The sequence below is a fragment of the Dama dama genome, chromosome 20 (assembly GCF_033118175.1).
Source record: "Dama dama isolate Ldn47 chromosome 20, ASM3311817v1, whole genome shotgun sequence".
In the NCBI taxonomy this organism is placed as follows: Eukaryota; Metazoa; Chordata; class Mammalia; order Artiodactyla; family Cervidae; genus Dama; species Dama dama.
In genome coordinates, this window is record NC_083700.1 from 29245361 (window position 1) to 29260416 (window position 15056).

At 36.0% G+C, this 15056-nt stretch overlaps 2 protein-coding genes across 3 annotated transcripts in view; one reads left to right on the top strand and one right to left on the bottom strand.

Moving 5' to 3' along the window:
* SYCP1 (synaptonemal complex protein 1) overlaps positions 1-15056 on the bottom strand; it is a 129716-nt gene that overhangs the window by 12648 nt on the left and 102012 nt on the right. For both annotated transcript variants that reach the window (XM_061119938.1, XM_061119937.1), the window contains one exon: positions 520-579. In XM_061119938.1, coding sequence (XP_060975921.1) covers positions 520-579 — 60 coding nt within the window. The remainder of the gene's footprint in view (positions 1-519; positions 580-15056) is intronic.
* On the top strand, positions 4964-6018 carry LOC133040185 (UBX domain-containing protein 2A-like). The gene has a single exon (XM_061119936.1). The coding sequence runs from the start codon at positions 4979-4981 to the stop codon at positions 5753-5755; it is 777 nt and encodes a 258-aa protein (XP_060975919.1). The 5' UTR covers positions 4964-4978; the 3' UTR covers positions 5756-6018.

A 15056-nucleotide genomic window follows, 5' to 3' on the forward strand; every position in this document is an offset into this window, starting at 1 on the left:
TTGTTATATGTATATGTATATGCATATATCCAATCTTGTTTAGATTCTTTTCCCACATAGGCCATTACAGTAGAGGTCCCTGATTTATATAGTAGGTCTTTATTAGTTATCTATTTTATACATAGTAGTGTGTATATATAAATTCCAATCTTCCAATTTATCCCTTCCCAACCCCTTACTCCCTGGTAATCATAAATTTAATTTCTACTCCTGTAACTCTATTTTTGTTTTGTAGATAAGTTCATTTATAGCCTTTTTTTAGATTCCACATATAAGTGACCATATGTATAGTTCTTTCTCTGACTTCATTCAGTATGACAATCTCTAGGTCCATTGCTGCAAATGGTATTATTTTGTTCTTTTCTATGGCTGAGTACTATTCCATTTTATGTTGGTACCACATCTTTTGTGTTATATATTTTTATGTTATTTTCCAATTTATGATAAAAAATTTACAAGTAGATATTAGAAAACAAAATGGTTATAAAGAAATTTATGAGAATTATATAAAACTCTTACCTTATCTTTTTTTTCTTTGAGAGTAACTGTGTTTTCTTTCACCTCTCTTTTGAGTTTTTCCTATTAAAAATGAATATCAAGTACATACAATGTAGTCATTACTATTATAAAAATTAATGTTCCTATTATCAAATCTTTCCTAAGAAATACTAATAAAGAATCCTGCCTTTTAAATCTTAAAAAACAATGAAAAGAAAAAATTATTTCCTTTCTACAAAAATATGTTATTTGATTTTGATTATCTTTTTAAAAAAATTCTGATCTGTCTCTGGCAGGTATCTGTGGACTCTTGAGCAAGTCGTTTAAGACACCAAATCTCAGCTTTCTCATTTGTAAAATGAAGTGCATGGATCAGCTTATAAAGTAAGGGATATACACAATTAACTAGCTATAAAGAGCTGCAAGGAGATCCAAAATATTATGAACCTTTAGAGGCAGAATACACTTATTCTCTATGTATTAAGAAAAGCAATTCAGTTGCTTTTAAAAGAAAGTTACAAAAAAGGTATAAAATAGTTATAAAATAATACATCATTTCTCTAGTACTCCAGGAAATAATATACTCTATTGGAGATTAGTGTATGTACATTCAGTAGGGGGAAAAAGGAAAAATTAACCCTGGCCTAGAAAAAATAATATGTACAATGCCTTTAATATGATAATCATCTAGAAAACAGAATGGTTACAGTCTCAAGGAGCCTTACAGGTGAGAAGGAAAAGTTTCAATGCACACGTACAACTTTGGGCAAACTTGACTTGGCTGCCCATGATGCCTATGCCAATATCTGCACTCACTGAACGTCTTATTACACCATGCTATCTCTCCTAAAATGTTGCTCCTAACCAGAGAAAACACTTCACCATGAAAGAAGCTGGCAATAAGCTGATATAACAGTACTCACTGTTCTTATTATGTATCCTATCAACTGGAAATAGTTGATCTTCATTTATCACAATTGATATCTACTCTGTGGGTATGAAATGCAGTCTTCTAGGATAAAGTATATCCTCTAAACTAGCTAAATTACACTGACTCTCAGAATACACATCTTGACTTCTAGAGGACAGAATGGAGAAAGCACCTTCCCAAACTGCACTTTCTCTGACTCTGACTTTTGTAGGTCTGGCGATCTTAGTACAGTCTGTTCTAATACTACATGTGTTTCCAAGGTATGGATTAGCTCATACCCCAAGGTGTTTCTCTGGTAGTGTCTAACTGATCATGAGTTCCCTAAACTAATGGGCAGTCCACTAAGGTCCCTATTTAACTGAGTAACTAAAAAATGTCTGTAATATGGTCTAGCAAAGAAAGAATTGACTTGAGGCACAGGAGTAGAGTATGACAGCCTTGTGTTCACCTTTCAGACCTGAATAAATTTATAAACCTAGAACCCTCTAAATTAAAAGATGGATTTTGCAATAATATCAGAAATACATACTGAATCTTGGTAATTGGATATTGACTATCAGCTAACACCAACTCTTATAGCCCATAATGTTCCTATTTTTTCACTCACTGGCTTGAGTGCAAGTGTTTTGGGGTCACGTGATAAGTATATTTGATCTCAGTCCACCTCATGGTGAGCCCATGGAACCATAAACCTATTCTGTGATAATTTCTTTAGATCCTGAGTATAGAGTTGAATAGATAAACTCAGTAAGTGGCATAATCACCATATTAGTTCTGACTATAGAGTGAGATTTTTTACATTTGGAAGGACCAACTGGAAGACTTTAAAACTCTCTTTCCATATCAAGAATACAGACAAATATACAAAATACCACATCTCACTAGGCAGAGAGTAAGGCACCATCAAGAGATGAAAGACACAGGAAAGGTGATTTAGCATAGTCTCATAAAGTCAACGTATTTTAAGTAGAAGCTAAGACTATCATCCAGTAACAATTTCTACATATTGATTGGTATGTAAAAGAGGTCAAAATCAGAATTGGCATATTATGAAAGCGAAAGTGTTAGCCGCTCAGTCATATCTGACTCTTTGCAATCCCATGGACTATAGCCCACCAGGCTCCTCTGTCCACAGAATTCTCTAGGCAAGCACACAGGAGTGGATTGCCATTTCCTACTCCAGGGGATCTTCCCAACCCAGGGATCGAACCTGGGTCTCCTGAATTTTAGGCAGATTCTTTACCATCTGAGCCACCAGGGAATATTGGCTTATTGACTAGGATCAAAATTGAAAACTAAGAAATAGTTTCATATAAAACATGAGTTCAACTTAAATACTGGAATTGTGTTTATCGGGATTCCCTGGTGGCTCAGACAGTAATCTGCCTGCAATGCAGGAGACGACGGTTTGATCCCTGAGTCAGGAAGATCCCCTGGAGAAGGGAATGGCTACCCACTCCAGTATTCTTGCCTGGAGAATTCCATGGACAGAGGAGCCTGGTGAGCTACAGTCCATGAGGTCACAAAGAGTCAGATTAATCTTAATAATGCAAAATAATAAAACATAAAAATTATATGTATAAAAGAATAGGAAGTAGGAGAAAGTGTTCAAATATATTGTTTAAAAACATAAAGGTAACCAGTAAAATATCTCCGCTGCCTTCAAACTATGGCGCTGGAGACAACTCCTGAAAGTCCCTTGACAGCAAGGAGATCAAACCTTTCAATCTTAAAGGAAATCAACCCTGAATACTCATTGGAAGGATTGATGCTGAAGCTGAAGCTCCATTATTTTGGTGGTCTGATGCGAAGAACTAACTCATTGGAAAAGACCCTGATGCTGGGAAAGATTGAGGATAGAAGGAGAAGAGGGAGTCAGAGGATGAGATGGCTGGATGGTATCACCAATGCAATGAACATGAAGTTGGGCAAACTCTGGGAAATGGTGAGGGACAGGAAGGCCTGGCATGCTGCAATCCATGGGGTCGCAAAGAGTGGGACATGACTGGGCGACTGAACAACCACCACCAGTAAAATAATTAAAAAGACTATATACCCTTCCCAAATCAACCAAAGATACACACACACATAATTCAGAGAAAAATAAAATCATTATTAAATTTATATCATTTATATTATATTAATATGTAATATAAAATGACAAAAACATGATTAAAATATATATCATACTGATAAGGGTTAATAATCCAGAATATGTAAGGGTCAGTAATCTAGAATATGCAAGAACTCCTACAACTCAACCAAAAAACCAAATAATGTTTTTTTCATTTATTTTTATTAGTTGGAGGCTAATTACTTTACAACATTGTAATGGTTTTTGCCATACATTGACATGAATCAGCCATGGATTTACATGTGTTCCCCATCCTGAACCCCCTCTCTCCTCCCTCCCCATCCCATCCCTCTGGATCATCCCAGTGCACCAGCCAAAAAACCAAATAATTTTAAAATGGGCAAAAGATGTGAACAGACAATTCTCCAAAGAGGATATAGAAATGGCCAACAAGCTTATGAAAAGATGCCGAACATCACTAATTATATGAGAAATGCAAATCAAAAGTACAATGAGCTAACACTTCACATTCATTAGGATGACCACTATCAAAGTAATATAAAATAAGTGTTGGCAAGGATGCAGAGAAATTGGAATCCTTGCACATTATTAGTAGGAATGAAAAATGGTACAGTTGCTATGGAAAACTGTATGGTGGTTCCTCAAAAAATTAACATTAGAATTACCATATGATCCAAGAATCCCACTTTTGGGATATATATCCAAAAGAATTCAAAGCAGGATCTCCAAAAGGTATCTGCATACCTCTGTTCATTAAAACATTAATGACAATAGCCAAGAGGTAAAAGCAGCCCCAATCTTCATCACAGATGAATGAAAAAAGAATATGTGGTATATACATGCAATGGAATATTAGGTAGCCTTAAAAAAGTAATGAGAGAGAGAAAGAGAGAGAGAGGGAAGAAGAGAGAGAGACACAGAGAAGAAGGAGAGGGAGGGAAGGACAAGATGATTGTATGGTATCACCAACTCAATGGACATGAGTTTGAGCAAGCTCCATGAGATGGTGAAGGACAGGAAAATCTGGTGTGCTGCAGTCTACGGGGTTGCAAAAAGTTGGACACCACTCAAGGACTGAACAAAAGAAGGAAATTTTGTCACATGCTACAACAGGGATGAATCTTAAAGACATTATGTTAACTGAAGCAATCCAGTTACAGAAAGACAAATAATGAATGGGAATTAAAAACCATAGAAACAGAGAAAAAAGATGGTTGGAAGGTAGTGTTTAATGAATTTAGACTTTCAGTTTTACAAGTTTAAAAGTTCTAGATTGAAATCTACTGTACAGCCGAGCTCGACTGGGCCTGGGGGCGGCGGTGCTCCTCGTCTGAGAGGCTCCAGCCCTGCAGCGGCGGTGCCCGCGGCCCCTGAGCAGATTGAGACCGAGGCCACGAGGCAGCGGCGCGGCACAGCCCCCTCCAACGGCCACGCCCGGAGTAAAACAAAAGAGAATGAAAGAAGTAGATAATCTTGAAAGTATAAAGGAAGAATGGGTTTGTGAAACAGGATCTGACCACCAACCTCTTAGTGATAGTCAGCAAACAAATTGTGAATATTTTGTTGACAGCCTTTTTGAGGAAGCTCAGAAGGTTGGTGCCAAATGTTTGTCTCCCACTGAACAAAAGAAACAGGTAGATGTAAGTATAAAATTACGGAAAAATGGATTCACTGTCAATGATGATTTCAGAAGTTATTCTGATGGTGCAAGTCAACAGTTTCTGAACTCCATCAAAAAAGGGGAATTACCTTTAGAATTACAGGGAGTTTTTGATAAAGAGGAGATGGATGTTAAAGTTGAAGAAAAGAAAAATGAAGTATGTTTGTCAACAAAGCCTGTGTTCCAGCCCTTCTCAGGACAAGGTCACAGACTGGGAAGTGCTACACCAAAAATTGTTTCTAAAGCAAAGAATATTGAAGTTGAGAATAAAAATAAGTTGTCTGCTGCCCCACTAAACAATCTGGAACCCATCACTAATATACAGATCTGGTTAGCCAATGGGAAAAGGATTGTCCAGAAATTTAACATTTCTCATAGGATAAGCCACATCAAAGACTTCATCAAAAAATACCAGGGATCTCAGAGGAGTCCTCCCTTTTCCCTGGCAACTGCTCTTCCTTTCCTCAAATTGCTAGATGAAACACTCACACTGGAAGAAGCTGATTTACAGAATGCTGTAATCATTCAGAGACTCAAAAAAACCACTGAACCTTTTAAAGAACTTTCATAGCATTATTTTCGATACACTAAATGGAAAGTTTCCCCAAAAATGATGGTCATAAGTGGACATGCAAATCAAAACAAGGGAAAGTCAGATTTGCTGGGTTTTGCACTGTTTAATTCCCTGCTGATGAGATTTTAAAATAAGTACAAGTTAGGAAAGTAAACTATTACTGGAAACTATATTCAGTGAACTCTTTCCAGAAGGCTACTCAGAAAGAAAAATATACTTATTTTCAAATACCATTTATTCAACATAAGATATATTCAATAACTATATCATCTAAAATCTTAATATGGTATAAAGTAGGAAATATGTGCATAGCATCTTTCATTCAGATATCATTCCCAAACAGCAATGATGTGTTTAAATGTTAGCTGTCTCAGATTTTTTAAATGGCAATACATTAAAAAATTGTATGTGGCACGTTAAAAGCATCAGTATAATTTTCTCATATTATTTCTTATAATATTTATATTATATATATATATTTCTTATATGTGAGATATATATTTCTTATATGTGAGATACAATATAAGGCTGAAAGGGTCTGCTTTTACCACAGCTTTACCTAAACCTCAGAAGTGTTCCCAATTTGCATACTCCAACAGTTGAATATTAACAATATCTGGGATGTACTTTCATTTAAGAATAAAATTGTGTAGCTTAGTATAATGTCAGTATCAATGTGCTGACTCATATTTCAACATTTTCAAAATATGTAGATTTAAAAGAATTCTTTTTTCTGTAGGAACCTGTTCATTCCCTACTTTATTTTCTTTCAAAAACTAGGCGTTTGTTTTTAGCTGACATTTGGAGTGAGCCGTTTGACACCACTCATGTAGAATCTAATGCTGATGTTGTCACACTGCTAATTAACATTTTTAAAATGCGTCATGTGAAGTGTGGTTTTCTATTTCATACATCAGTTGGCCTGTTTACATATTAAAGGATTGTTTATTACGTTCAGATGTCACTAAGGAAAACCTGCTTCACATCTTAGATTTTTAACTAAAACTGGTTTGACTTCAGTATTTCACTGTCAGATTAAATCCTCTTGCCTGAAAATAAGGAGCTTTTTGCAGATGATCTGTTGAATGATATTTAAAGTAAAATATACATTGAGTGTGCCAAGGAATGAAGCAACCGTGCCTATCAGCAGTAATATTCATAGGGTACTGGATGCCTGCTGGAAAGAGCAGTTCTCAAACTTTTTGGTCTCAAGACCTTTTGTTTATGTGGGTTGCACATATTAATGTTATATTTAAAATAAAAGGTTATAAAATATTTATTCACTAAAAACATGTGTCAACATAAAGAACATTTTCATGAAAAATGTCAATTTTATAAAATGTCAAAAGACAGAGTGGGAAACGTGGCATTGTATTTTATTTTCTGAAAACATCTTTACTGTCCGATTTAAAGAAGACAGATGGGATCTCATTTGCTTCCACATTAAGTCTGTTGCAATATCACACATCATGTCCCCTCTAGTAAATGCTCCTGTACACTCATGAAAAAGTGAAAAAAAAAAGCAAGAATAACATCTTAATATAATTATGAAAATAGTTTTGACCTTGCAGACCCCTTGAAAGAACTAATCTTGTAAAGCAATGATTTGCAGTGATCTTCAAGCCTTAATGCATAAGGATCACCTAGAAAGCTTTTCAGAATGCCTATTACCTGCCACCTACCACACACACATTTTAACAATTCATTGCATTTGGGATGGGTCCCAGATCTCTTCATTTTTAATCTCCAGTAATTCTTAGGTATGTAGTACGAGAACCTATCTTCAGGAAATCCTGTACTAAGCTTCCACCCTAGGAAAATAAAACCTGCATGCTTCACCATGGCAGTGTAAGACCCAACTGAAATGGGGCTGTTAGACCTTTAAGTTTTATCCTAGTCCCCCACAGTTTGTTCTTAAACTGTCTTTCCCTCCCCCTACCCCTTAATGCTGAACTGATCATGAGAAAAACGTGTGCTTTATCTTCTATAAGTACAGCTGAGACAAGGCTGCAGTATTTAAATGAGGCTTTTATTAAAGGCTCAGGGATAACAAAAGGGAAATAGACACATAACTAGATGACCTGGTTTATAAGATATATCTTCGTTTGAAATCCATTTTGAGAATGTTTGCTTTTCTAGCTCTCAGAACTCTTCCACATGGTAGAGTTCTATCATTTTATCAGGGAGAGGGGGAGAACAAAGGAGAACCTTTTCCTTTAGTCACTCACCCTCAGAAATAAACAGACACAAAACAGAAAATATTTATTGTCGGTAACGTTTACAGCCATGATAGAGCCCTCTTGCTAGTGAAACAAAAATAATGGCATTCTTAAAAAAGTGAGGGGATGCTAAGATCATACATAAGATGATTGCTGATATATTTTCAAGACTCTGTAAGAAAATGTTTCATATAGGCCTATCATGAAGCATTTTATAATTTTCCTTTGCATAAATATGTCAATTTATGATTCTCCATATACTTATATGAAGGGGCTTCTTGTTTTCTCATACGGATAGAAAAGCCTCCCTTGTGGGTTTTCCAGTTTACCATAATTATTATCCAGAAGACATATTGGAAGTTTTCTTGGGTGTACATGTAGAGTACACCACAGTGAGAAGTTCTTTAGAGAAAGACCTGTCATCAACAATAACCCTCATTTTTGTAACTGTGAAAACTTTAACACGGGTGATATTCATAAAGGTTTTCTAAGGTGAGAACCACCTCATAAAGCTTTTTATGTGAGTTTAAAATTCTAAAGTTGTTAATTAAATGTCTAATATAGTCCAAACATGTTGACTTTAGAAAACAAACTGAATTTTGCAAAGGAAGGCAAACTTGAAAATAAGCCAGCATCTTCGGTGTGAATACAATTTGACCTAAGTAGTTGTTTGAAAACTGGCCTCAATCAGTTTAAAAGCATTGTTAGGCCTATTATATAGAAGTACATATTGAATTTTACAAATTTTAATTTATTGGTTAAATTACTATGCATTATCCAAGTTATAAAGGTGATCTTATTTATTTTATATACTTCTGTCATTTAGAGTAGTTTTCATTTTACTTAATTGTGTTGAAATTACGCATGCATCTATTTCAGTGCCTTAAAATATTTTGAAAGCAATCTTGATAATGGTTAAAGAACTGTTGTCTTAAAGATGAAACACTGTTCATTAAAACTGTGAAATAATTTATATTTGTTTGTTATAAATTAGTTACATATAGATGCATTTGTCATTTTTATTCGCAAAGACATTCAGTTTGAGAATCAACAAACATTTATTAGGTGCTTTCTATTTGCCAGGTACTTTAACCAATGTTACTTTTATTTAATACTCAGAAGTTTTAAATGTGATATTTAAAAAAAAAAAAAGAAATCTACTGTACAACAATATCTATATGCTTAAAACTACTAATCTATACACTTAAAACATGTTAAGATGGATGGTAAGTGTAATGATACATATTTTTACCATGAATTTAAAAACAAAACTACAACCATTCTATCTTATAAATATCAATGTAAACGTATTAAATAAAAATATTAGCAAACAGAATGTAGCATCACATTAAAAATACTTCATGACCAACTGGAGTTCATTCTAGAAACACAAGAATAAGTTTAAAATATATATCATATCAATAAATACTATCAGGAAAACTAAGCTGTTAAAGAGATTTTTCATATTAAAGACTCCATTAAGGTTAATAAGAAATATACAAAAACATATAAAACAACCAAGTATAAAAAGAAAGGATCACAACAGAAATATCGGGCAAAGCTCACTTCAAAGCAAAAAGGGCAAAGATAAAAGATAACAGTTTCCAAGGAGCAATTAATCAGTATAAAGTTTTACACAATAAATAGTCTTCATCAAAACACATAAAGTAAAACTGACTGAAAACTCAAGAGGAAGAGAAACAAAACAGTAATAAACCTTTAATGCCTTCTTTCAGCTCACAATTAATAAAAAATTAAAAATATATAACAAGGTAGATGTCAAAAAAATAATTGATAGAGTAGATCAAACTTCTTGGTAAGTGTGGAAGCGTGAATCCAGATTATAAAATATTCCTCTCTCTAAACAAACAAAAAAACACAAAGGGAAAGAGGAAAGGAAAGTGGTTAAGAACTGGCAAAAATGAATTCAACGACAGAAACATGCCATATGGCCATAATCTTCCAATTCTAGTGAAGGCTCATCAGGAAAGACACAGTACTATCTGGTTTGTGCTGTGCTGATCAGAGTACTGGGCTGATTTGACTCAGTATGGCTCCTACCCTAATCATTACTTACATGGTACTAGCGAAAGTAAATACATATAATAATGAGAACAACTGTTACTAATATACCTGGATTTGATAAGAAGAGATCTGAGGGGATAAGTAGGCAGTTCAGGAAAAAGAAGCCTAGGAAATGGAGGGAAAATGACTAAATTTTAATCACTTTCGTCTCTCTCATCTGGACAAAAAAGCACAACAACCATACCAGTAAAGAACTAATTATCCATGCCAATAAGTAAAACATAAGAGACATAAAGACAAAATGTAAAAATGAAGAAAAGATTCCCCTGAAGGAGCAGAAATCAAAAAATAAGAGATTCATTGAAAAACCATGTGAATTTTGTCCTTATCCATGTGTCTGCCTGCCACCACCCTGTAAGTAGGGTATACCAAATCATGATATTCTTATCTTTTCCCTCATAAAATTTGGTGAGTGAGGAAATATAGCTTGGAAGAGAGACTGGAAAAATGGCAAAATTGACTAACTATAGCTTAACCTGTCAGAAAGACATATAGGCTCCAAGGTTTCACATGGAGTTGGTTAAAACATGTAAAGCCTAAGAACAAAACAATCACCAAAAAATAACCACAGACCAATCTTTGATATGAATATAGATATAAAAAAATCCTCAACAAAATACTAGCAAACCAAATCTCACAGAATATAAAGAAGGTTATATGTCATGACAAACTAGGATTTCTCCTAAGACTTGAAGTTGAATTTAATCAAAATTATAGACTTTGCACTACAATTGATACCATCAAGAAACTGAAAAGACAATTCAAAAAATGGAAGAAAATATTTAAAAATCTTATTTCAGATAAGAGATTTGTATCTAGAACACATAAAGAACTCCTAACACTCAATATTAAAAAATAAGTACCATTATATCTACTACTGTGGGCAAGAGTACTTTAGAAGAAATGGAGTGGCCATGATAGTCAACAAAAGGGTCCGAAATGCAGTACTTGGATGCAATCTCAAAAATGACAGAATGATCTCTGTTCGTTTCCAAGGCAAACCATTCAATATCATAGTAATCCAAGTCTATGCCCCAACCAGTAATGCTGAAGAAGCTGAACAGTTCTATGAAGACCTACAAGACCTTCTAGAACTAACTCTCAAAAAAAGATGTCCTTTTCATTATAGGGGACTGGAATGCAAAACTAGGAAGTCAAGAAACACCTGAAGTAACAGGCAAATTTGGCCTTGCAGTACAGAATGAAGCAGGGTAAAGGCTAATAGCATTTTGCCAAGAGAACGCACTGGTCATAGCAAATACCCTCCTCCAATAACACAAGAGAAGACTCTACACATGGACATCACCAGATGGTCAACACTGAAATCAGACTGATTATATTCTTTGCAGCCAAAGATGGAGAAGCTCTATAAAGTCAGCAAAAATAAGACCGGGAGCTGACTGTGGCTCAGACCATGAACTCCTCATTGCCAAATTCAGACTTAAACTGAAGAAAGTACAGAAAACCACCAGACCATTCAGGGATGACCTAAATCAATTCTCTTACTATTATACAGTGGAAGTGAGAAATAGATTTAAGGGACTAGATCTGATAGACAGAATGCCTGATGAACTATGGATGGAGGTTCATGACACTGAACAGGAGACAGGGATCAAGACCATCCCCAAGAAAAAGAAACACAAAAAAGCAAAATGGCTGTCTGAGGAGGCCTTACCAATAGCTGTGAAAAGAGAGATACCAAAAGCAAAGGAGAAAAGGGAAGATCTACACGTATGAATGCAGAGTTCCAAAGAGTAGCAATGAGAGATAAGAAAGCCTTCTTCAGTGATCAATGCAAAGAAACAGAGGAAAACAATAGAATGGGAAAGACTAGAGATCTCCTCAAGAAAATTAGAGATACCAAGGGAACATTTCATGCAAAGACGGGCTCAATAAAGGACAGAAATGGTACGGACCTAACAGAAGCAGAAGATATTAAGAAGAGGTGGCAAGAATACACAGAAGAACTGTACAAAAAAGATCTTCACGACCCAGATAATCACCATGGTGTAATCACTCACACTCACCTAGAGCCAGACATCCTGGAATGTGAAGTCAAGTGGGCCTTAGGAAGCATCACTACAAAGCTAGTGGAGGTGATGGAATCCCAGCTGAGCAATTTCAAATCCTAAAAGATGATGCTGTGAAACTGCTTCAGTCAATATGCCAGTAAATTTGGAAAACTCAGCAGTGGCCACAGGACTGGAAAAGGTCAGTTTTCATTCCAATCCCCAAAAAAGCCAATGCCAAAGAATACTCAAACTACCACACAATTGCACTCATCTCACACGCTAGTAAAGTAATGCTCAAAATTTTCCAAGCCAGGCTTCAACAGTACATGAACTATGAACTTCCTGATGTTCAAGCTGGTTTTAGAAAAGGCAGAGGAACCAGAGATCAAATTGCCAACATCTGCTGGATCCTTGAAAAAGTAAGAGAGTTCCAGAAAAACATCTGCTTCTGCTTCATTGACTTTGCAAAAGCCTTTGACTGTGTGGATCACAACAAACTGTGGAAAATTCTGAAAGAAATGGGAATTCCAGACCACCTGACCTGCCTCTTAACAAATCTGTATGCAGGTCAGGAAGCAACAGTTAGAAATGGATACAGAACAACAGACTGGTTCCAAATAGGAAAAGGAGTATGTCAAGGCTGTATATTGTCACCCTGCTTATTTAATTTATATGCGGAGTACATCATGCAAAATGTCAGGCTGGATGAAGCACAAGCTGGAGTCAAGATTGCTGAGAGAAATATCAATAACCTCAGATATGCAAATGATACCACCCTTATGGCAGAAAGTGAAGAAGAACTAAAGAGCTTCTTGATGAAAGTGAAAGAGGAGAGTGAAAAAGTTGGCTTAAAGCTCAACATTCAGAAAACTAAGATCATGGCATCTGGTCCCATCACTTCATGGCAAACAGATGGGGAAACAGTGACAGACTATTTTGGGGGGCTCCAAAATCACTGCAGATGGTGACTGCAGCCATGAAATTAAAAGATGCTTGCTCCTTGGAAGAAAAGTTATGACCAACCTAGACAGCATATCAAAAAGCAGAGACATTACTTTGTCAACAAAGGTCCATCTAATCAATATTGTGGTTTTTCCAATAGTCATGTATGAAGATGAGAGTTGGACTATAAAAAGCTGAGCGCCAAAGAATCGATGCTTTTGAACTGTGGTGTTGGAGAAGACTCTTGAGAGTCCCTTGGACTGCACGGAGATCCAACCAGTCCATCCTAAATGAGATCAGTCCTGAGTATTCATTGGAAGGACTGATGAAGCTGAAACTCCAATAATTTGGCCACCTGATGTAAAGAGCCGATTCATTGGAAAAGAGCCTGATGCTGGGAAAGATTGAAGGCCAGAGGAGAAGGGGACAACAGAGGATGAGATGGTTGGATGGCATCACTGACCAATGGAGATGAGCTTGGGTAAACTCTAGGAGTTGGTGATGGACAGGGAGGCCTGGCGTGCCGCAGTCTATGGGGTGGCAAAGAGTCAGACACAATTGAGTGACTGAATGTAACGGAACAGAACCCTAATTTTAAAATGGGCAAAGTATTTGAGTAGATATTTCTCCAAAATGGATACAAATGGCCAATAGCACATGAAAAGATGATCAATACCATTAGCCATTAAGAAAATACAAATCAAAACTCAGTTATGCACCGTGCCACATCCCCCTGGATGACTATAATCTTAAAAGAGACAACAAGTATTGGTGAGGTTATAGAAAAATTAAGACCTTAATGCATTGATAGTGGAAATCCAAAATGGTACAGTTGGCTTGGACAACAGTTGGGTAGTATCTTAAAATATGAAACAGAGATACCATATTACCCAGCTTCTACTCCTAAATATAATCAAGAAAAATGAAAACATATATCCTCACAAAACTTGTACACAAATATTCTTAACAGCATTATTCATAAGTTAAAATGAAACAATCCCAATTTCCATCAACTGATAAATAGATAAATAAAATATATCCATATAACAAAATATTCAGCAGTAAAAAAGGAATTAAGTACTGGTATATTCTAGGACACATGAGTGTGTATTAGTCACTCAGTTGTGTCCAATTCTTTGTGACCCCATGGACTGTAGCTTGCCAGGTTCCTCCAGTCATGGAATTTTCCAGACAAGAACACTGGAGTGGGTTGCCATATCCTTTTTCAGGGGATCTTCCTGACCCAGGGATTGAACCTACATTTCCCACACTGCTTTGCCATCATGGTTGGACTTTGAAGGCATTATGCTAAAGTGAAAGAAGTCAGTCACAAGACCATGTATTACATGATTCCATTTAAGTGAAATATTCAGAATAGGTAAATCTTATAGAAACAGAAAGTAGATTAGTGACTGACTGGAGCTAGTGAATTTGCTGATGGGACCAAGAGGGCAGGTATAATGGCTGCTTGGGGGTTGATACATATATTCTAAAACTATGAGGCAGTGACAGTTACACAACTGTTAATATATTTAAAACCATAGAATTGTACACTTTGAATGGGTGACTATATAGTACATAAATTGTATGTCAGTGAAACTTTTTTAAAACTTAAGCAGAGACATTACCAACAAAGGTCCATCTAGTCAAAGCTATGGTTTTTCCAGTAGTCATGTACGGATGTGAGAGATGGACTATAAAGAAAGCTGAGCACAAAAAAATTGATGCTTTTGAACTGTGATGTTGGAGAAGACTCTTGAGAGTCCATTGGACTGCAAGGAGATCCAACCAGTCCATTCTAAAGGATATCAGTCCTGAATATTCATTGGAAGGACTGATGCTGAAGCTGAAACTCCAATACTTTGGCCACCTGATGTGAAGGACCGACTCATCGGAAAAGACTCTGATGCTGGGAAAGATTGAGGGCGGGAGGAGAAGGGGACAATAAAGGATGAGATGGTTGGATGGCATCACCAACACGATGGATATGAATTTGAGTAGCCTCTGGGAGTTGGTGACGGACAGGGAAGCCTAGTGTGC